Genomic DNA, 24,748 nt, shown 5'->3' with positions numbered 1-24,748 from the left:
AGCAGGTGAATTTAGCCCTTTGCGGACGCAACACCACGTCACTACGGCAATTGCAACTCGTTTGAAGGGAAGTTATATTCCTGTGCGGACCAGCTTACTTTTACTTCTGTTCTTCAGGAATTCCATTGGTCCTCGATATAGAAGTATAGAACCTTATTGGTCAAAATTCAGAAAAGTCATACATTATGTATGTTGGTTCATCTTGTGCATAAAAGCACCATGGCAGAGAATAATTTCAATGAAAAGTTCAAATTATAATATGAACAAACAAATAGAAACCTTGTTTTAAAAAAATATTTTCTGTTGCTTTCTCATTATTTGTTTCGTGGGTTACTACGTTCTGATTCTGATTTTCATGATTAATGATGTTTTAATTTCTCATAAGATAAAATACTAGCAGTATAATATTAATAGTTTTTAAGAAACTTGCATACTAGAAAAGAAAAAAAACTATATAAGCTTTTAAATTTTTAAAATTTTCAATTTCATAATTTTGTCTAGTTTTTTAAATTTTTAAATTAAAATATTAATATTAAATTCAACCCACACAAGTTTTTTACTCAATTAAACTTTATGCAACATTGATGATAGATTAGTATTTTTTTTGAATGAGTGAGAAAAAACTCACAAAACACTAGAAACTCTGGGAAAAAACGGTAACAATTATATCAACCAGAACCACATTAAAAGCAAAAGCAGAAATAACATAAAAAAAAAACTCTAAACTTATGACTTAAGAGTCATAACAAAATTGGCTAAACATTCAACAACTTGATTAGCTTCTCTAAGGACACAAGACCAAGTAATATAACCTCCATCATTTGTGAAATCCTGGATCATTTTGACAATCCTAGGATAAATTAGTGTTGTTAACAATAATTGTGAAAAGCTGACAATAGTAATGATGAGGATAATTGACAAACATAAGGAGATAATAATAACACTACTAACCATGATGACAATCGTATGTAATTATATTAGTAATGGTTATAATGAGCATAGATAATGAGTACAATAATAATAATTGATGATATCAAATTAATAATGATAATAATAGCAAGAGCAAATTACAATAAAAAACTTTTGAAGTTTCATATAATTATACAATTATCTTTTACTTTTTTAACATTACATTAATTTACTTTCTTATGGGAGTGTTAACGTAAGATTTGAGGAGACGTAAAGAAAGTATTAATATAATATTTTCAAACATACTAAAAAAAATGTTAGTTTAATGTTTTTAAATTTAAAGGAAAAGGGTGAGATCATTTGTAAACGTATTTCAATTTTTTTATTTACTTTATTTCTCTTTTTCTCTATCAAATTGAGCATAACATTGTGAATAATGATGTATTTGGAGACTTGATATTTATAGTGTAGTTGGGAGTCTCAGTTAGTGGGAAAGTTAAGTTAATTATGTCACGTGTCATGTGTTAAACTACACTTATATTTTGGGTTATGTTTTATGTCGAGGTTAATTAGATTTTTGTTCTTCATATTGAGTTTGATTTTTACACTAACGTTGGATAACCCCAAAATAATTGTCTCAAAGAGGATATTATTTTAAGAAAATAATGCCGGTTTAATAGTGTAGAAGTGAATATCCTTTTCAAAAACTTCTAACTTGTGAGTTGAGTTTGGTGAGAGATAGGCTAAATTAAATTGTCAAATTATTATTTTTAATTTTTTTAATCAAGTTTCTAAAGAGGCATCAATCTAAATTTAAATCCTATTATGTCTTAATTTTTCCCAATCCACACTTTCATTTATACTTCCCTTTATTTATTTTTTTGAAAGTATTATATTTTAACTTTTTTCTTAATTTTTAAAAATTATTTAGATAAATTAACCTACCAACTTATCACAAAACAAGGCGAGTTAATGCAGTCAACGTGCTCCATTCCATTTTTATCAGGTTAAAAATGTATCTAAACAAACTTACCTAATTTTCCATCACTACAATAAAATTGTTATAATTGGTTCATTATCATTTTTAGAATGTTAGAAATATTAGCAATCAGTAATGGATTTATTAAGAAACAGATCAGTAGTGAATTGCATTTATCATACAAAATCTAAACAAACCCACAAAAATAATATTGATATAATAGTTTAATGTTCATGCGTTTTTAATATAATTTTTTTAATTATTACTCAATTACAAATTATTATTAATATAATTTTTAAAATATTTATTATAAAAATTAAAAAAATTATCACCATACTACATAAAAATTTATAATTTAATGATAATATAAAATAATTTTATAGTATCAAAATATGATCTTAAACTCAGATAAATAATATAAAAAACAAAATGAAGAAAAGGCAAAAATATCTCCAAAAGAAGTAGATTAATTATTATCCTAACTAAATCCTTTTATCCATCTTTCAAGATTACAAATAGAGAAGATCTGATTTTCTAATTACTTTCTATTTTGCTTACTGTTTTATTATTAATTATTAATTAATAATTCGGATAATACTGAGTTTCAAGCACGAGAACTCGACGAGTGTTGAATGTTGAGCATTCGTGTCAACGGACGCCAAATGCAATTCAAATGTGGCAGAATGTTACGAAAAAAATATAAATAACACGTCAAATATATTATTATTAAAATTTAATTTAAATACACAAATGCATTGTATAAAAAAATATCATACTGTTGTCCGTTTACATATTTTCACATACAATAACTTTATTAATTTTATGAAAATTATTTCAAAAATTATAGTTAATATAATTTTTAATTTAGTTACTGTATAATATATAATTTTAAACAAATATTCAATATAAAGATAAAGTACACCAACGCTTATATTACTATTTTTTTTAATTCATACTAATAAAAAAAATATATAAACAAAAGACAATGGACATAATCTTATAATCATTATCAAATATAATAAAATAATTATTTTTATAATAAATATTAAAATTTATACAAAATAATTATTTTTGTTAGTTGATTGTGATATAAATTAAGCTCAAACTTTCTATATCTTGCTTAATTATTACTAGTATTATTTCTTATGTTTCCAATTTTCCATAAATAATTTTTAACAACATAGTATCTTATAGTAATTCTTTCTCCTCATAATATTGTAAAATATTATTTTATAAATAATAATAAGAAGAAGATGAAGAATAAGTTATTAAATTTGATGTGCTTGTCTTTCTTCCCTCCAATCATTTTCCTCTGTGTCTTGTTTTTCTTTTCTCTCTCTCTAATTTTCCGGGAAAATTTCTCTCACTCTTGCTCTCTGGTTTTCCGGCGTCAGAGGAGGAAGCAGAAGAGTAGAAGGAAGACATTTCTCTGCTTCTACGGAAACTCTTCCCTTCACTTCCTTCCCTTTCTTTTCTCAATTTCCGTGATCATCACAATTTTCTTCACTCCTCAATTTCAATAATCCTCCATGAACCCCCTCTAGCCCCTCCTCTCCTTCCTTCTCTTCAACAAGGTACTCTTCTTCTTCTTCTTCCTCTTTTTTTTGCCTTTTTTTTGTTAGTTTAATTCTTAATTTTTGTGAATTCAGGCTTTTCAAGTATTAGGGGTGTGCAAAATTTGTTTTTTCTTTTGAAATTTTGGTTTTTTAGCACTTGATCGGGTTAACTGGCAAGTGGGTCTTCTTTGTTTTGGTGCATAAGCTTGAGCTATTGATGAATTATGAGGAACTGTGGTGTTCTTTGATTTTTTTTTTTTTTTTTTGTCAAAAGGTGTTCTTTGATGTTGGGGTGGTCTGTGTAATCTAAGAGTAACTGTTTATGTGTGTTTTAAAATTTACTTTGTGGGTTTTGGTGAAGTTGATTAATTTTCTCGGTTTTGTTGGCTTTGGGGTTTATTTTTGGTTTGAACCTTAAGTCTTACGCTTTTGTGAAATGTATCAGCTACCAAGTGTTTCTTTTGCTTGGTTTTGCTTAATCTTTCCAATTTGTGTTTCTTATTGTTTAGGCTTGTGCTGTTATGGTTTCTGTCTTGATATAATGTTATGGGAGAGTTTATTGTGGTTGTTTGTGCTTGGAACTTAGTTGACTTTAAGGTCTTGTGCAGTTGGGAAATAGTTTGGTTGCTAAGTGTTCTATACTTGTTTTCTTTAATCTATGTAAAGTTATAAACTTTCCTTCTCGTGATAGAATAAGATTGTGCTTTTATGCAAACAGAACATAGACAATCTGTTTGGATTTTGGACTTGAATTTTCATAATCACCACTCCTGTGTAATGTATTTCAATTCAACGTATGACTGGGAAGCTCCTTTTGTTAGTATCGATTTCATTTTGCTGAACTTCATCCATCCAAATGAGATACAAAAGTTCTATTGAATATTGATCAACACTATCACATGTGTACAGTTGTTGGTTAATTCAACTTGCTAGATATCAATAGTGGTTGTAACCATTGCTCCGAATATTATACAAATTATTGCATCTTACTCCCCTCATTGCACTAACTACATGAGACAAAGTTAAGAGGTATAAAACTATAAGGAAAACATGGCCTGTCTTTGTGAGACTAAACTGTGCTGCATTCTTACTTGATTGTGAAAGTTTTTCCATTTATAGAACATTGGTTCACAATAGGTTTATGATGTCTTCAAGTAATTGATATTAAGATATCTGACTCTCTCTGTTATCTCTTTTGTCACGTTTATTCTTAGAAACTGACTGAATATGGAGAAACATTCTGGGAATTCTTCATCAGCTCATGCTGCTGCAGGTACCTCCTCTTCATATGTAATACATAAATTCTTGTATAGCATTTTTTTTCTTTTTTAAATTATTTTGTATGTTGTTTCTGTAGGTCCATCTGAGATTTCCCCACTTAATATTCCAAAAAAGGCGGGAAGCAGTGCATGGGGAATACCTCGTGCCAGTGATGTGTTCCATGACTCAAGTGATGTTAGCTTGTTTTCTAGTTCACTGCCTGTTCTTCCACATGAAAAGTGTAAGCTTTAGATGATGTTGCTGATAGAACTGATTGGAATCATTCATAATGTTATTTTGACATCCGTTTTTTCCTATTTTTATTGTTGATATGCAGTAGATTTGACTGATTCTGAAAATTATGGTCAACCAGTCGATGTTAACTTGATAACATTAGATAAAGTTCACAAAGAAGACGAGGGACATGATCCTTTTGATGACTTTGAAACCAATGCAATTGGGAGCATGCTTCCCGATGATGAAGAGGACCTTTTGGCTGGGATTATGGATGATTTTGACCTCAGTAAATTGCCCAGTCAACTGGAGGATTTGGATGAAAATGATCTGTTTGTCAATGGAGGGGGATTTGAGATGGATTTTGAACCCCAAGAGAGCCTCAATATCGGTGTGTCCAAGATAAGCATATCAGATGGAGTTGCTTCAAATGGTATTGGTCAGTATGCAATCCCAAATGGTGTGGGAACAGTGGCTGGGGAGCATCCCTATGGCGAGCATCCATCAAGGACATTATTTGTTCGAAACATCAATAGTAATGTCGAGGACTCTGAATTACGAACACTATTTGAGGTATTGGACATTTGCCTAATGCTTCAATAGTATTATATTTGTTTTTAAACACAGTATTTAATGTGTATGTGTATGCTAATCATGCTTTTGCTTCTTAATGTGGATGCTATAGAGTTATGCCTATCTTTAAACACAACTATGTTTGGCAATCTTGCTTTTGCATGTTGAATTTTATATTTTTACTTAGTCGATTTCCTTATTTTTTTCCTTTTTGGTTTCTCTGAAACCTATTAGTATTATTGAAGTCTGTTAATATTTGCATTTTGGAAGGATTATTAGTGTGACGGTCACTGGAGGCAATTTCTGGTTAGGCATTGGAGGCACTATTCTTTACCAAGGTTATCAAACTCGAGAGTTTACGTAAACTTATGAGAGTTCCATATATTCGACTCTTGGACTCAACTAGTAGTAGTCCACTTCATATAAAAATAATAACAAAATATCTATAAATAACATACCAATTAAACATTTCAACAATATAATAAAGCAAAATGATAAATCATAAATTCTACAATACTTAAATAACCAAGTCTAGTAATGCATCACTACTAGATAATAACTTGCAGATGTTATGGTAGTGGTAGAGTATTCTCATCGAGAGTTTGATGTTATTAGAGGTGAGAATTTTTCGATTCGGGAACAACACACTAAATGGAGATATGTTGAACACTAAATAGACAAAAAATAATTCAAAATGACTTATGTTTTGGACTAATTTTCTTAACTAGCTGACTTGTTGATTCAGTGGTAAACTCGAAAGTCTGTCGAGTTTACTTAGAGTTTATTGAATCTACTAAAAAGAGTGTTTACACACGAGTCAACTCACAGAGGGTAAGTGAACTCGTAAACTCGTAAAAGTTAGCAAATTAACTTGAGAATTTGATAACCATGCTCTATACATTGTTAGCCTAAATTGTAAAAAAAGTACGTTTTAAGATAATCTGCTAGCTCATTTACTTTGACTGATAAAGAGGGAACTAATAACCACTACATTGTCATAAAATGAAACTAGAACAACAAGAAAGAGAATGGTGAGAATAAAAAAATCTGAAAAGAACCATAAGTTGCCATTTGACCTTGGCCAGTTAGTAGGAAACCTCACAGATGTGCCTGGGTTCTGTAGGTCAGATCCAGCAGTCCCCTTTATGCCCTATTATTCCCTTCCTCATCTCCCACCTCTAAAAATAAATTATAAGTCACACTGGATAAAGATGCGTATGGTTTTGTACCCAAAAGATAAAGAGAGGTAGACATTTATTTGGAGAGCCTTGATTTACCTTTTTGTACTTTTGTGACTTTCTGAATACCTAGTAGAATTGGTATGATAAAATTCTAGTTGGAGCTTCAATAAGGTATGCTTTAGTTATTCATTTCTTATTTGTGTACAACATGAAAAGAGTTCTTCTCCCTTTATTTAACTATTTTGTTGATGATTCTTTTCTTTTTTATTTGATAGCTATATGGGGACATTAGAACTTTATACACAGCATGCAAGCATAGGGGCTTTGTGATGATATCTTACTATGATATTCGAGCTGCTCGCACTGCCATGCGTGCTTTACAAAACAAGCCCTTGAGACGAAGAAAACTTGATATTCATTTTTCAATTCCTAAGGTTTGTTTTTTGTGGCATTATTCAGTGTTTGACTGATTAGCATTGATGTTGCGTTTGTTTCATTCATCTTTCTTCTGCTTGTCTTAGGATAACCCCTCGGAAAAAGATATTAATCAAGGAACCCTTGTAGTGTTCAATTTAGATCCATCAGTATCCAATGATGACCTTCGTCAAATATTTGGGGCTTATGGTGAGGTCAAAGAGGTAATATATGCTAACATATCTGATGATTTTAAATGTATTTTCTTTGGCCTCCACTTAAAGTTTATCTAGTGCTTGGAGTAGTTGTAACTTTTGTATTAAAATTGCAGATCAGGGAAACACCACACAAGAGACACCATAAATTTATTGAATTTTATGACGTTAGAGCAGCAGAGGCAGCTCTTAAAGCATTAAATCGAAGTGATATTGCTGGGAAACGCATAAAACTTGAACCCAGTCGCCCTGGTGGAGCTCGTAGAAAGTAAGTTGGACTTTATCTTGTTTAGTATGCCATAAACATATTTCCTGTATAAATAATTTTTCTCCCTTGACCTGGTTTCTTAATTCTTTTTTAAATGGTAGAAAAGTAATGTCATGCTTGAAAGTTTTGACAATAGAGGTACACCCAAGAATGTCTATTATATAGATTAATATTTATCCCTTGAGCAGATATTAAATAGTCACTTGTAAGAAGCTAATAAATTAGTTCAACTTACTTTCATGGAGAAAATTTCTGGGTGGTTAGTCCGGAATGTAAAAAGCAATAATGTAGTTACTATCCATCAAATTCTTAAATCGGCTACTTGGATGAGAAGATCACTTGTTAGGTTTTAAAAGCAATACTGTGACATCCTTTAAAAGTTTGCTATCCTAACGGAATCTTCCAAATATCTCATTTGTATAAGTGAATTTCAGTTTCAATACATGGATTTAGTTCAGCTGTTCTATTTCCCATGATTTTCACACCTTTCATGTTGCCATGCCACTTTTCATGTATTGTGGTTTAAATACTAACTAGTTACTCTGTAGGGTATCTGTAAGCTGCTAAGTCCTTTCAAATACAAAATTTGGATGTAAATAGAAATAGATATTGAGAAATTACTCAACGCATGTCTTCATTGTAACTATGCACCAATCTGTATTGAAATATAATGCACTCTAGGTGGATGTAGTTGGTCTGTGCAATATTATTGCTTCTGTTGATCTTTTTCCATCTTTCTGAGGAACTTTAGCTACATCCCTTGGCCTCCTTTTTTGTGTCTGTACAGTGCGCATGTAATTCTTGACCAATTACTATTTTGTTATTCTTGTAGACACTTGAGGCTTTGGTCTTTTCTAGCTCACATTTCTTGTGCCTTTTTTTTTTTCCAATCTTTGCATTATTTTAATTTTATATGGTTTCAGTTAATATTATGCTATATATCCTTATGCATCTGACAATGCTATTATGTATGCAATTAAACCTTTAAAAAACTAGTGACTCATTTTCTCTTGTTAGCTTGATGCAACAACTGAGCCAAGAACTGGAACAAGATGAAGCTCGAACTTTTAGACATCAAGTAGATTCACCTGTGGCCAGTTCTCCTCCCGGTAAATATCTCTTAAATCCAATCTTCTTTCTCATACACTATTCTAGTTTATCATTTTTAGAAAGGTATTCACAATTACAGGATAAATTACTTGGAAATTTTTTCTCAGGTAGCTGGGCACAATTTGGTAGTCCAGTTGAACAAAATCCATTATCTTCTTTTAGCAAGTCCCCTGGTTTGGGCCATGCCGGTCCCATTAATACCAACCATTTGTCTGGATTGGCTGCAATTCTTTCCCCACATGCAACAACCTCTCCCAAGATTGCACCGATTGGCAAGGACCCTGGAAGGGCTGCAAATCAGATGTTTGCAAACTCTGGATTAACACAAGGAGCAACCTTTCAGCATTCTATATCCTTTCCTGAGCAAAATGTAAAGGCAAGTCCTAGGCCTATATCTACTTTTGGTGAATCAAGTTCAAGTGCATCAAGTATTGGAACACTGTCCGGCCCTCAATTTCTTTGGGGAAGCCCAACTCCTTACTCCGAGCATTCAAACACTTCTGCCTGGTCTTCATCTTCTGTGGGGCTTCCATTTACATCTAGTGTCCAAAGGCAAGGTTTCCCATATTCTACTAATCGCAGTCCTTTTCTTGGCTCTCACTCTCATCATCATGTTGGATCTGCTCCATCTGGCCTTCCACTTGATAGGCATTTTAGCTACTTCCCTGAGTCACCTGAAGTTTCTCTCATGAGCCCAGTTGCATTTGGGAATTTAAATCACGTTGATGGGAATTTTATGATGAACATAAGTGCTCGTGCATCTGTAGGAGCCAGTGTTGGTCTTTCTGGAAATACCCCTGAAATTAGTTCACCCAATTTCAGAATGATGTCTCTGCCTAGGCATGGTTCCTTGTTCCATGGAAATAGTTTGTATTCTGGACCTGGAGCAACTAACATTGAGGGATTAGCTGAACGTGGACGAAGTAGACGACCTGACAATGGTGGGAACCAAATTGATAGTAAGAAGCTGTACCAGCTTGATCTTGACAAAATCTTCAGTGGTGAAGATACAAGGACTACTTTAATGATTAAAAACATTCCTAACAAGTAAGAACAACCAAACAAGTATCCTAGTTATGTGATCAAATCAATATTCTAACAATTTGTTAAGGACTGTAATTGATGAGTTTCCTGATGACTATGAGCTCTTGTGATTGCTTTTAAGGTATACATCGAAGATGCTGCTTGCTGCAATTGATGAGAATCACCAGGGTACTTATGACTTCCTCTACTTGCCAATTGACTTTAAGGTATTGACATCCTACATATCTTTTTAATTTGGGTTGAGGGATTTCTCCTGCCAGGATGACTTATTTCTTGATGCCTTGTTTTGCTTGCAGAATAAGTGTAATGTGGGTTATGCTTTTATCAATATGGTGTCTCCTTCACACATCATTGCCTTCTACAAGGTTTGAATTCTATACCTTTTCATGTCTGAGGTCTTTTGTTGCTACTACATTTAAATTCCCATGTGCATAGTTTGTGATGTGATATAAGGGCTTCCTTAATGTGATATTGTATCATAATTCATAAGGATAGATGTCTGTGTGGTATTATTTGATTTCATATCATTTTAAAGGTAAATATGAATATAAGGTTGAAAGTATTTTATTGATAGTTTCTGTTAATTTGCAAGTATTAAACTTGTCCTGATCTGGAGAAGTATAATGTTGAGAAGTCTATCATGGAAATTTACGTAGGCCTTTAATGGGAAAAAGTGGGAGAAGTTCAACAGTGAAAAGGTTGCTTCACTGGCATATGCACGGATACAAGGAAAGGCTGCGCTTGTGATGCATTTCCAGAATTCAAGCTTAATGAATGAGGACAAACGGTGCCGGCCAATTCTCTTTCATTCAGAGGGCCAAGATACTGGCGACCAGGTAATATGATTGCCATAAGTAGCAATTACAAGATTTATGGGCAAACACATTGGTCCTGACCTTTAGATGTCATGCAAATCTTTAAAATGATAAGTGGATTTGAAATTGAACATGGTTTATACAGTTTTCACCTTCAATTTTTAGTTACAGCTATTAGTATCAAACATAAGACAAGGTCAAAACATCAAAGTTGAATATAAGTTTTGTTTCAGTGATGGTTTGAGCTTTAGCTAGCACAAAGTTGTGTTTTCCCCCTAGACTAAAATATCAAAATGTGCCTGTAAGCTTGATATCATTGTTTCACAAATTTAACTGCAAGACAATAATATTAAGCTAACAAAGGTGGGGCAGACCCCAAGCTGCATGGAGTCAACAAATGTTCACCAAACCATTGGTAGTTCATTGAACTTGAAGTACATGGGGTTAATTTTTATGTTCTAGACTCTCTTTGAGAAGGGGTTTTATGTTGGAGAAGTGTGATTCAGAAAAAGCAAAAGTCGATATATTGGGAAAAACCTAAGTCTTACATTGACTAGAGATAAGGTCAAGATAGAGTATATAAGAGGGAGACAACCCTCACCCTATGAATTAACTTTTGGGGTTGAGTTAGGCCAAAAACTCACATTCTAAGATGATGACTTCATATTATTATTGAAGTTTTGAGGTTGTGCATCCTACTAAGTTCCTATTGACATTATCAGAGTCTACAATTTTCTTATCAATTTTGAAGTTTCAAATTAGGGGTGAACATCTACCTTAACTCAATCTATACCTCTTCACACGATTGACAGACCCGAGTGTTACAAACTTAAGATGCACTAGTTCTGAGTACTGAGTATAAAAAATTGCATCGATTATCTATTTCACCATTTGAGAATTGCTTGATTGTAATGTTGCATTTGAGCTATCAGTTCACTTTTTAGTTGAAGCATGAAACTGCAGCTGCTGAATTGGTTGACTATACTTTTCTTATTTGCCACATTAATTGATCAAATTATTACTTTAATAACATAATTTCAATGGCTCATCTGACAATTTCTTTCTCTGCTTACCATCTAGGAACCTTTTCTATCCAGCAATTTGAATATATGCATTCGCCAACCAGATGGATCCTATTCAAGTGATTTGTTGGAGAGCCCGAAGGGCAATTTGGATCAGAAGTTAGAGAACGATTAACCATTTATTAGACATATTGTTCCTAGCCACAATAAATGGGGTCTAGGAGTGCTAACTATTATAGGTGATCTTAAAGATGTACAAAGTCAATTCATCAAAAAAGGGAAAAAAAAGTTGTATAAAGATGAAGTGAGCAACCCAGTTATCAGCGGGTGGAGACTTCGAATATGTCAATAATCATAAAAGATGTGTAGAGAAACAATTGTTTTACAACCAGTGGTAAAGAATAACTTGGAGTGTATTGCTGGATGGTTGGTTCCTAAAGCAGCATGCATGCCAGATTGTGCAGGAATGACTCTGTCTGGAATTTGTTATTTTTTTCTTCCTCTGTTAAGGCTGTTGTGGCCATTTGCGGATATGACTATTGTGTATATGGGGAAAAAAATCAATTCATGGGGGAATGGTTTGTATAGAATGGGAACAAGGAACTATCCTGTTATTTATCAATGCTGTTCATCATGTAGCCAAAAAAAATGTGAATGTCTGTAAAGATTTGAAGTTGTGAACAGGTTTCTTGCCATTGTATTTGTGACTTGAAATATTGGATGCTCTGTAAAGCGCTGTTTTATCAACCCCTATTTATAAATGAGTCTCTCTTATATTAATGTGTCATAATTTCTACAAAGATAAGCATGTAAACATTTTTAGTTGGGCAAAGGTTATCTGATGCAAACTGTTGCTTAGCAATTGAAAAAAAAATAATTGAGCAAAGTAAGCGTGCATGATTGTATCTTTTGATGGCTTCTAATTCTGATTCTTTTGATAAGGAATTTCTGTTTGTTTGGGAAAGGAGAGAAGTGTGGTGGGACCTACAAAAAAAATCTTCTCATGAATGCTTTCATTTTGTGGGAGAAAAGAGAAAAAAAAGCTTGTGGAACCCATTGAAAAAAAATAAAATTGTTGACAGCTGTATGTTTATTGTTGGATTGAGTAATCTAGAAGATTTGATAATTAGGATCATGATTAGATTATTCTGATTTAAATCAGAATCAAATAATCAAATTACTCTGATTTGATCTGATCACCTTTTTATTTACTTTAAATTTTACATTTATTATGTAATCAGGCACCATTGCCTATATTTGTGTTCTAATTATTTCTGAAATAAACAAGTGAAAGTATTTCTTCCTCTCCTATAATTTTTCATAGCAGTCCCTAAAATTACATGGTATCAGAGCTTTGCCTCTAATCCTGTGGTAGCCTGCCATGGAAAAAGCCACTGCAATCGAAGGAAATTCCTCCACCATGTCTCCTATGAATTCTGGAGGTATTGAAACTCCATCCCTGGTTGTATCCGATTCTCTATCTATGGATACCAATTTACAACTTTTAAACCAAAAGCTGAATGGTAAAAACTACGTTGAAAGGGTGCAGTCCGTAAAACTAATGTTGCTTAACTTTGATAGTACAAGGATGCAGAATACTGAAAGTTCAACCTTGGCTGCAAGGGGACAAGAACCAAAAGGAGAAAAGAAGAAGTGACCTTGTTGTGATCATTGTTGAAAGCCATGGCACACAAAGGAAAATTGCTGGAGACTTAATCCCAGCTGGAAAAAGAAATCAACTGGAGAGGGATAAGCTTTCCAAACCTCAAATAAAGAAAATGTGGAGCAGAAGGGCAACTCCAAGTCATCCCTGTTCGCTAAAGAACAACTAGAAAACCTGTATAAACTCTTCACCACAAAAATGTCAGTTACTCCATCATCTTCTCTAGCTTAAAAAATCTCTTTCTCTGTTGTCCTCTTTGGCGCTAAACTTGATTCCAGTGCTCCATGGATCATTGATCCTGAAGCCACTAACCATATGACAAACTGTTCAAAATTGTTTTCCATGTATAGTTCTTGTGCACGTCACAAAAAGGTCAAAATAGTTTATAGTACCCTTTCTACTATAGACGGTGTTGGTTCTATCCCTATATCTAAAACTTTAACCCTTCACAGTGTTCTTCATGTTCCAAATTTACCATGCAATCTGTTGTCTATTAGTAAATTAACACAAGACTTACTATTTGGCTATTAGTAAATTAACACCATGTTTGTGAAACACTATTCTGAAGGAAAGATGGTTGTGTTAATTGTTTATGTGGATGACATTGTAATTATTGAGGATGATTCTAGAGAAATAAGTAATTTGAAGGCATCCTTTGAGATTAAAGACCTTGGATTCCTAAAATATGTTTTGGGGATAGAGGTGACAAGATCAAAGAATGGAATTGTGGTGCCTCAACAGAAGTATATTTTGGACCTACTCAAAGAAATTGGGATGATGGGTTGCAAGCCAGCTAATACTCCTATAAACCCTAACCAGAAACTTAGGAGCGAAGGCAAAGGAGACCTAATAGACACAACTTAGTATCAAATATTAATGGTAAGGCTAATATATCTATCCCATACTCGTCCAGATATAGTCTTTGTGGTTAATTTAGTGAGTCAATTCATGAACTCACCACACGAAGAACATTTGGAGGTTGTTTATTGAATTTTAAGGTACTTTATAAGTGCTCCAGGTAAAGGACTATTTCTTAAAGAATCTGGACAACAAACTATTGAGGTATTCACAGATGCAGACTAGGTTGGATCCATTAGTGATCGAAAATCAACATCCAGTTACTGCACATTTGTTTGGGGTAACTTGGTTACTCGGAGGAGCAAAAAGCAAGATGTAGTAGCTAGGAGTAGTGCCAAAGCTAAGTATAGGACAGTGGCCTAAGGTGTTTCTGAGATTCAGTGGCTCAAAAGGATTCTAGAAGAGTTGCAATTTTCTATAACTCTTCCAATGAAACTGTATTGTGATAACAAGGATGCAATTAGTAATTAGTATCTCCAAGAACCCTTTTGAGCATGACCGAACCAAGCATGTTGAAATTGATAGACATTTTATAAAGGAGAAGGTGTACACCGACCTAATTTGCATGCCTTTTGTTCCTACTTCACAACAAGTTGCTAACATTCTTACAAAAGGATTGTTTAGACCCAACTTTGATTTTCTTGCAAGCAAGTTGGGCATGCTAGATATCTATGCACCAACTTGAGGGGGTGTCGACAGCTGTATGTTTATTTTTGGAATTAGTAATCTAAAAGATTGGATAATTAGTATCAGAATCAAATTACTCTGATTTGATTTGATTTTAGTCCGAATCACCTTTTATTTATTTTCTATTTTGCATTTATTATGTAATCGGACAACACTGTTATATATAATATATGTATCCTCATTATGAAATAAAGAACGAAAGTATTTCCTCTCCTATAATTTTTCCTAGCGGTCCCTAAAATCACAAAAATGATATTTAGCCTTTTGTTTTGGATTATGTAAAAATGTTATCAGGGACAAATATGTCTTTACAACATTTATTTTTCTCTCCTACTTTTCTACTGCACTTAGTCAATCTCCCATTTTCCACTAATTCTTTCTTTTCTTCTCAAAATCTTCATAATCCAATCAAAGCATTTTGAACAAAGGTCTTCCATAGTTGATAGTGTTATTAGATTTACTTTATTAGTTTATTTATTTGGAACATCTCATAATAATAAAAAGTGATTTTTTTTCTTCTAAAGTAATTATTATTTTTACAAATTCAAGACGAGTAATGATGACTACTAGGCCAAATCTTTACATCAAACAAAAATTAATATAAAGGTGAGTAATGATACACAAACACAAATATATATTAATTATCTCACCAACACCTTTCATTTCTCTCTATTTCTCTCTTCCTATCATATCATAAATCTTACAATATCTATATTTTTATCTTTTTTTTCTCTCTCTCTAGGTATCTTATATAACATAATAAGTGTCCATCAAACATTTTTCTATAAAATTATATTTTTATTATCAAGTTCTCAAATCCATTAGTGAAATGTTAATATCTTTTTTTTTTTGGAAAAAAAATCCATAAGTCTTAAAGGAATGTTGAAAAACAATCCATGCCATTGTTTAATCTGAAAAATTGATGACAAATATATGAAACTTGGTCTAAGGTTTGTCGATCTAAATAATTAAAACACGAGGATCTTGAAGAACTGCCATTTCTATAAAGATTCTTTAGTCGGACATATTTTCAAGCATGCGACATTGACTACAAATTGTGATGCCTGTTGATGAGTAGTGTTAAGGTAAGATTAGATGATTTGCATTCAACGGTCTTGTACCAGAGTTGACACTCAATCAGGTCACAGTACAGAAGAAATTAACAGGTTTCATTGTGGTAAACTAGTAGCAATGCACATCACAACTGAAAAGATGTTATTCTAAAGCTAATCAGGGATGAAAATTGTAGTTGAGAATCCCTTTTAACACAGTTCAATGCTTTCCCCTCGAAAAATTTTGCCTTCAAATTTGTAGGGCATTAGCAATAGACCCGGCTAGACTCAGCACTTCAAAAGGAGCTGTATTTGCTACAGCTTTGACAGTAAGAGGGCAAGAATCTGTAATCCAGAAGTAGGCAAATGCATTCTCCAAGGCGTCTGCAAGTTAAATCAAATGGCAATAACATTCACATTAATGAAAATATAGGAATGTAGAAACTATAAGGTATGTGACATTAAGCCAGGACTAACCTTTTTTATGAGTGAATCGCTCCCATGATTGGTTAGGAAACACGCCATGGGTAACATAGGCACTCACCTTTGCTGCACCATTGGCTGCCAAAACTTTCTACAGGAAGACAACAATAAAAAGAGAGAAATATTCAGTTGCATCGCATCTAGGTGCAGAAACATGCATTGATTGATTGACTTATGCAGACACATGCAGAGATAAAGTGTTGCTTAGTTTAGGTATGCATACCCAACATCAATAATCAACAACAATAGTCTTATCTCACTCGATGAGGTTGGCTTCAAATAAACAATTTTCTTTTGATTAAATAAACATTTTTTTATTTGCAAATTGAATAATTGACCTGACACTCAATCAGGGTGCCTCCAGATTGGACCAAATCATCAACAATGACTACATGATGACCAGAGACATTCCCTTCCTTGAGCCGAACTATCCTTTTGTCACCTTCACGAACCTTAGTACATACAACCTGCCACATTCAAAAATTCAGACAACCTATAAACAAATATAAGTACAAATTAATATAAGAGATTCATATAGAAAACCCACTAGTGAAAAATTATCAAACAGCTTGTGGAATCGCTTCCATGCACCATCATCTGGAAATGCAATAACTACCTGAAAATAACAATCAGAAATTCAGGCTATAAAAAAATATAATATAGCAAGCACAGGAATTTTCCATGAAATATAACACATTCACTGACATTACAAGTTGATCTACAGACAAAGAAAGTGTATTGAAATAATGCAGAATACTCACATTATCAGCATCGGGAAGCTGACTCAGACGTTGCTTTAAGAGAGGAATACCAGTCTCAAACAAAGGCAAGACTTCATCTCCAAAATAAAACCTCTCCTGCATAATTTTAAATCACATGTAAGAGTATAAAAATATTATAGTAAGCTCTTACGACATCAAGTATATAAGGAAGCAGTGATAAGAGACATGGAATGATGTAGCAATGCTGCAAAAACTCAAAAGGTTTTGTTAGGCAGTGAGGAAGTTAGTAAGGACAGTTAGGACTTAGGATATTAATTAGTTAGTTAAGGGGGGTAGGATGGAAGGGGAAAGGACTCATTCAGTCTTGTATCATTTGAGCTTTGATCTTTGTAAAAGGAGAAACCTTTTGTCAAGGGGAAACCCTTGGAGGAGAAATCTCTCTTGTATTTGCTATTCTTTCCATTCAGTTCAATAAAATCCATGATGTGCTAAAATTTTGAGAATCCATTCTATTTATGTTTTGTACCCATTTCTATTCTTTGTTCCTAACAGGTTTCTACCAAGAATCCATGATGTGCTAAAAAAATTTAGAATGTTAACAGAGAAAAACACAAGTTTTATTATGTTGCTGCATAGCATTAGCAAGTTGAAGTAAATGAGCAACAATTGAATAAGTTGTTCAAAAAAGTAAAAGTGAAACATGCATCATCATATGCCTTAAAAACTGACTATCAAAGGAGCAGAACATAGAGTTGATATTAAGCTAAAAAATGATCGATGGTTATCTGATGTGAACATCAATAAAACAGAAGCACTATTCATAATTTCACACTTTCCACTTGTGCACCCATCTAGGCCACATATTCTGTTGCATGGTACCTTCACTCATTCTTTTGAGAGTTCTTCTACTTCAATGAAGAAAAGTTCTTTCAAAGATAACCATAAAGAAGTGCAATGTAAACAAAAACACCCATCATGCATAACCAAAGCAAAAGACTACGCAACAAATATTCTGTAATAAGACTAGAGTATATTGAGTAGCAACTCATAAGGACCTTAAATTATACAGCACAAAAGCAAAGCATAGTACATCCTTCCAATGCATTAAATAGACAAACCTGCAAGGCATGAATGTCATATATGACTAAACTAGTTGGGCCACCTCTTGAAATTGGAATATTTGACAACATCCTTGCTAGGGTGAAGGCAGTTGCTACATCTCCTTCTTCCTCCATTCGCTCAAAGGATCCAGTTGGAAAGAAAGGCAATACCAATGTGAAGGAAGCAACAAATAAACGAGGGAGTGCATATATGACAGAAAGTTGTTCAAAGACATGTGCAGGGGAGCTGAAAGATGCCAAGAAAGCAACATGTTGACCTCGAAGTTCTTCTGCATTATTTATATATATATTTGGAAATCCATCAGCAAATGACCTGAATAAGCATAAAACTAGTCAGTTTTTACAATTTTTGTCATAAAAAAGGAAAAACTATGATCATCTTGCAGTTTGTTCATAATAATGTTGAACTGGTAAAATGAGGTTTGAGGAATCAAGATCCCCAAACATCCAAGGATATGAAGCAAACAAAAAAAATTAAATATAGAACAAAAAAGAATTAATGGTATAACTAAATATCATCGATTCATCACAAGATACGTTTGCTAAGCAAATTAAGTCATGAAAAAGCATCAAAACATAAGCACACAACCAGAGGAAGACAACATAATTGCTTCTGAACATATTCTAAGATAATCTAAACTAGGTCTCCTTAGTTCTCATTGCTGTACATCATGTCAGCATCATCATCAATTTACAATGAATCCAGCTTTGTCCTCTTTGATATCCATTTCTTAGGAGCATGAATCTTTGGAAATCAACTTTTTCTTGCTTGTTACAAAGTACATGTTCTCATCTCTCAAGGTCCAGGTACTTTAGCAAAATCCACCATTGCCAAAGTCTCATCACTAAACACATCTTAGTATTGACTGTATTGTAAAGTCATAACAAGTTTTAAGTGCTTGATTTGAAGAAAGCTTGGTCATGCAAATTTTATTCTCAATTTGGTTGCAGTTCTTGGTGTGAAGCTGTGGCATGAAGTTAAGAACAAATGAAACTAGAATAGCATGTTTCTTCTACCATGCCAAAGTAAGCTATAAAATCCGCACAACCTAAAACCCAATTATTAACTTACATGCTCAAAAACAGTTCAATTCCTTTAACAAGTCACAACCAGTTGCACCATCACAGTAACTTAGTAAGTAGCAGATAGAAGGTAGAGGATACAACACACTCCAGTTCCTTTCCAATTCCTCTCACAATTATTTGGAACATTCATTTAATGATTCCTCAAAATCCAAACACAGATTTCTCTTAAACCCTGTCCTTCAATTCAAATATTCAACATTCTCTTAAACAGAATTCGGACTGAAAGCCAATCTAAACACGGAGATTAAAGTTAACAGAACATCACAAAGTCATCCAATCCAATCCAAGTTGGCAAAAGAAAAATCCCCACATAAGACCCTCCCAAGAAACAATCTTTCACTAGTTTACATTAAACTCGTAGCATAAAAAAGCCTTATCTTTGAACAACATGCAACAATAAAACATAACATGATCTCAAACTGCAGAGAGACACCAAGAAGCAAAAGAACAAGTTAAACACACAACACCACAGAACAAGTCATTGAATTCAACAAAGTAAAGTGATTATGAGTAAAGATAGAGAGAAAGAGAGAGAAACCTCCATTTGATGTTCTGGAGAACGATGTGGGGTGATTGAAGAGCAACGTTCTGGGCAAGGTCTTCACAGTCAAGGGAATAGAAGAGGTTCACTTGCTTCTTGGGAGACTTCACCATTGCCATTGTTCTCTCACACAAAAGCAAGCAAGAGCGTGGAGACTAAGCAGAAAGAGAATTTTAGAGGGAACAAAACTAAAGAAAAAAGGGTTTTTTTAGAGCTTGGTGTGCCCAAGAAAGATGGAAGGAAGGTCAAATGGTCTTTTTCTAGATAAGAAAAACAATGCTATATCCTTCCGCCCTATGAAAATTCTCATCAAATCATTTTTCTTATATAAAACTCACCTCTTTCCAATATTACCCCTTCTCAGTTCTCACATGACCACACTAACTTAGGCCGTGTTTGGAAAAACGTCCCCTCCAACGTAACAGACGTTTTTTTTTCAAGAGTAACACCGTTGGTACTTCTACGTTGACAGTTACGGTCTCACTACTGGGCCAAAGATCATTCACAGGCAGTGACGATCATAATTTTAAAACCGACTTGAAGATCATTCTTGTCAGTATTGGATTACTCAGTTAATAATTAAATCATCGCTGGATTACTAATGGATTTGTATGATCTGATTTATATTAAAAATAAAAATTTCTTTTTTTTTAAATATAAGATTTTTTAAAAAATTTTGTTTGTCCTTTTTTATATTATCTTTTATATTAATTATTTTTTACTTAAATAATACTCTTAATTACTTCATAATAAATTATATATATTAAAAGATAAATATATTATCTCTCTTATTAGGATTGAATAAGATTAACAAATATTAGTTAATTAAGTGAAAAAAGAGCGATTACGAGTTCCAAAAATTTTAAGAATAATTTTGATAAATTAATACAAATTATTAACAAATTTAATGTAATTAACGATATTAATCAACTTTCTTAAAGAATGTGAATTAGTTTTAAAAAATTATATTTAGGCATGAATGGAGTTGAATTAATTTTTATAAGAGTCATAAAAAAGCCCCACCCCCTCCCCCCAAAAAAATAATTATTGTTCAAAAACATGATCCCAATGCCAAGTACCTAAAGCAATTAAGCATAGATGTACTCCTTAAGCACAACAAATTGAACAAGCAATATTGAAATCAAATCAACAATCACATTGCAACACACACAACAAAATGTGCAACTGAAGAGGAAAAATAAAATAATGAAGAAAACATATTAATAGGAAAATATCATAATTCATAAGTTTGTAAAGATAAGGAGATGAAAATAACAAAGGTTCGAATAAGCTTACCAAGGTTCAGTAATGGAGGGCAACATTGACGTTGGTGGGAGGGAGTGTCATTGATGGTGAGGAGGGAGGACCTTTAAGGTTTTTGAAGGAGTGAGACAACCAAAACAAGCTTGGGCCATTCTTTTTTTTGTTTTGGTCATTAAAGGTAAAAGGACTTGACATTTTGAGTAATTTGAAAAGAAAAAAAGCTACATGACCCCAGGTCATCGATTCAATCACTCCAGGTCAACAGGTTACACCAAACCATACCAGATTAACTACACGACTAATTCGATAACCAATATGACCAAGTTAGACCATTGGTTCATGATTGAATTTGTTGGGTTTGTAACACCCTCTCCCCAATATGCATATAAATGGAAAAACATATAAAATATGAAATCTAATTAAATTAATTTTATTTAATAAACTCGTAAGTAAATCTAAGTAAAATGTTCACATTCACTTTACTATTATCAAATAAATTTTCTCAGAAACATTTTTGACTCAAAACAAGGTTGTTCAAGTTTACAAAAGAACTCAAGTTAAGCAATAAGATAAAAATAAAGTAAAATAACATGTTCGAAACATCATGCAATTAAAATAGAAATTCATGCCCTAATATCACATCCTATCAAAGTATTGTGTTCTGACGTCCTCCAACACGAGGTTCCTTAAAGTAATCCACCTAACCATATGTTCCCACGAATACAAGATTCAAGATTATCACAGGATTCAAACACAAATAACACACAGGGAATGAGTCATTACATCTCAACGAATAAAGATAAATGAAAGCATACATGCATGATATAAATATAAAAATAATATAATTATAACAAATATATAGGTATAACAAGGCTCAACTTTGACACAGTTTGCATCATTTCAACACTTAACACGTAACATCACTTGTCCTAGAATTTAATCACAAATTACATTCCACGCCTTCAGATTAATCACATATTCAAGACAACACATCTCAAATACAATACCGCATCTCACACTTATGCAATTCATTACGCACCATCACATAACAAGTCATAATGATCATTACACATGTGTTATGCAACAAATACACTAAGATTCAATCTTATATGTAATGCAGTACCATGTCAGTGAAAAATCTTGTCGGACACCTTGGAATACATGACAAGACAGACCATACACTAGTAAGTAAGGTCACTCTAATTAGGTAAAATCATAGGGAGACCAGCCAGAGTCACGCTGTTTTGTGAGACTGCTCCAATCATGTGGGATCGACACATGATTAAAGGAGCATTCAAACTGGGTGTATTTACTCCCAAGGGTTAGACTCCAAAGAGTCCGTTAGGGCATTTTTCTTCTGATTCAGGTCCAATCCAGAAAATATTTTAACGCACAGACTTTATATATGAACTATGCAAAACACACGACTCCTCAAATTGTTCATAAAATAATTTTAACTCGTCACCTATCAAAGTGATTCAACTAGTCGAGTTTTCACAGTGGATCCCATCATAATACCCGTTGCGCATTAACTCGTCGCCCTTAAAGGGTCTTATAGTTGTGTGATTGTACGATTCATAACTCACAACTCAATACACACAACATCTCAATATACGTGTGATCTCACAATTTAACACATACTCAACTTGTCACTTACATACAGTTCATCACACTTTCATAATCCCAAGATATCACATTATCACACCTTGTGCATCATATACATACCACACAATCATAATATTAATATGTTATGTTCAGTCAACTAATCATCTCATTAAAACAGACATTTAAAATCATATATGTGTCACTGGAGTTTAAATTATCCAATACACACAACTACTCAATTGTTTTCAAAATTATTTTAACTCATTGAGCCTTAAAGTGATTCAATTTATTGGATTCCCGCAGTGGATCCCATCATAATACTAGTCGCGCATTAACTCGTCGCCTTTAAAAGATTTTATAGTTGTGTGATTGTACAGTTCATAGCTCGCAACTCAATGCGTACAAAATCTCAATATACATGCATTTTACAATTCAACGCATCCTCAATTTATCACATACACCCAATCTCAATCACAATGTTATAATCTCAATGCAACATGCTATCACACCTCATGAATTATATAAACATTACATAATATTAATATTTACATAAACATTACATAATATTAATATTTACATGGCACAAAACATGTATATATTAAATCGAACTATATTATTTTCAATTAAAAAGAGTTAATAAATAATTAAACTAAAAATGCATTGAAAGTATTTATCGTTGAATCTTAATATACTAATTTCCTTCAATTTTATTTTTTAAACTATTAATTCCTAATTTATTTTAACAATTCATATACATATATATCTGCTATAATCATCAACACGTAATAAGCTTATGAGACAAAAAACATTGTTTTCAACAATCTAATGTTCACACTAATATAGTAAATCTTGTTCAAAACACAAACGAATTATACAAAAATACTTCTCATAACATGGGGAGTAAAACCCCTAAATTTTTTTCACATAATCATATAAAAATATAGGTTCAAAAACACGAAAACATCAAAAGCATCCAACTTTATCAAACAAGTCGCATTAGGGCATCAATTGACCCATCAAACATAACAATCTCATGATTATAATCATAAAGACAAAATTACAATACAATAAGCATCCCAAAATAAACCCCAATTTGATCATCTAAGGATCCCTACATATGTTCACTTTAATCCCAATTGCGATAAATTCACCCATTACCTCTAAGCGGGCTCATGTGTGTAGTTTGGCAGCGATATCGACGCCTCTAGTAGTTCCCTAAGATTCCTCAAGCTTTTCCTCTGGTTACTCTGCTAGGGTTTCCAAGCATTAGAAAGAAGAAGAAGAAGGAAGAGATTGAAGTCTAAATTTTACTGTCTCCGTGTGAGGAATTTTTCTCTACTTACAAACATTATTTCGCAAATCCCAACGGTGGAAATGTGAAAAAAAATGAGTTTCAAAGGTTGTGTCCAAATTTCAGAATGATCCAACGACTAATGTATCCGGGATTGTAGTTTTATTAGGACATGTTTGGAAGTATGTAGGAAAAAAACATTTTGGGAGAAGAAGAAGGAGAACAAATTTGGGAGGAAGACAAAAACGTAAAGACTTATCGTAACGGTAAAGAACTGACCTAATATATCTCTATTTATAGCTAGAATACTTTGAGTCTATTATTCATTTCATTTTTTTTTCTTTATTTTATTATTTTATAAAAATGAACTCTATTTTACTCTTTTATTAAATAAATAACCAATTAAAATATTTATTTATTTTCTAAAATATCATTTTACTCTATTTATTTTCTAATACTATAAAACTCTAATTTTAATTTTCTTAAAAAAAATATTTTTTATCATTTATTTAATTTTTAAAAACTTTATTAATTTTTAAATAAAAATCTTTTTATTTTATGAAAAAAATGGGATGTTATAGTGTTTAGATTTTAAAACTATTGTTACGGCTTACCACTTTGCTTCTTTCATATTGTTTCATGTGGAAAAGGGTAGCCATTTCTTCTTTTTCTTAAGTTGGAAGGGGTGAGTAAAAGTTAGGAAAGTGAACAAGTTTTAAATGATTTAATATTATTTTAGTCTCTAATTTTTATTTTTTTTTGTCTTTAGTTTGGTTCCTTGGACTAAAACACTCAT

The 24,748-nt window shown here is 32.7% G+C and overlaps 2 protein-coding genes across 2 annotated transcripts; one reads left to right on the top strand and one right to left on the bottom strand.

The window, feature by feature from the left end:
• The first annotated feature begins 3,198 nt into the window (after positions 1–3,198).
• On the top strand, positions 3,199–12,354 carry LOC114423359 (protein MEI2-like 2). Its single transcript, XM_028390092.1, has 13 exons — positions 3,199–3,462; positions 4,659–4,717; positions 4,802–4,945; positions 5,042–5,511; positions 6,968–7,126; positions 7,214–7,330; positions 7,438–7,589; positions 8,607–8,698; positions 8,807–9,746; positions 9,865–9,949; positions 10,040–10,108; positions 10,400–10,579; positions 11,639–12,354. Exons 2-13 carry the CDS (start codon positions 4,672–4,674, stop codon positions 11,753–11,755), a joined length of 2,571 nt encoding a protein of 856 aa, XP_028245893.1. The 5' UTR covers positions 3,199–3,462; positions 4,659–4,671; the 3' UTR covers positions 11,756–12,354.
• Positions 12,355–15,859: 3,505 nt separating this feature from the next.
• Positions 15,860–20,069, bottom strand: LOC114423358 (ribose-phosphate pyrophosphokinase 4-like). Its single transcript, XM_028390091.1, has 7 exons — positions 19,791–20,069; positions 18,164–18,479; positions 17,085–17,180; positions 16,871–16,939; positions 16,662–16,790; positions 16,318–16,414; positions 15,860–16,224 (listed from the first exon to the last, which is right to left on the bottom strand). Exons 1-7 carry the CDS (start codon positions 19,910–19,912, stop codon positions 16,091–16,093), a joined length of 963 nt encoding a protein of 320 aa, XP_028245892.1. The 5' UTR covers positions 19,913–20,069; the 3' UTR covers positions 15,860–16,090.
• Between the last annotated feature and the right edge of the window lie 4,679 nt (positions 20,070–24,748).

This window comes from Glycine soja, chromosome 8 (genome assembly GCF_004193775.1).
Source record: "Glycine soja cultivar W05 chromosome 8, ASM419377v2, whole genome shotgun sequence".
Lineage (NCBI taxonomy): Eukaryota > Viridiplantae > Streptophyta > Magnoliopsida > Fabales > Fabaceae > Glycine > Glycine soja.
Note: the sequence above shows the minus strand (reverse complement) of the source record. Positions and strands in the feature narration are given on the sequence as shown.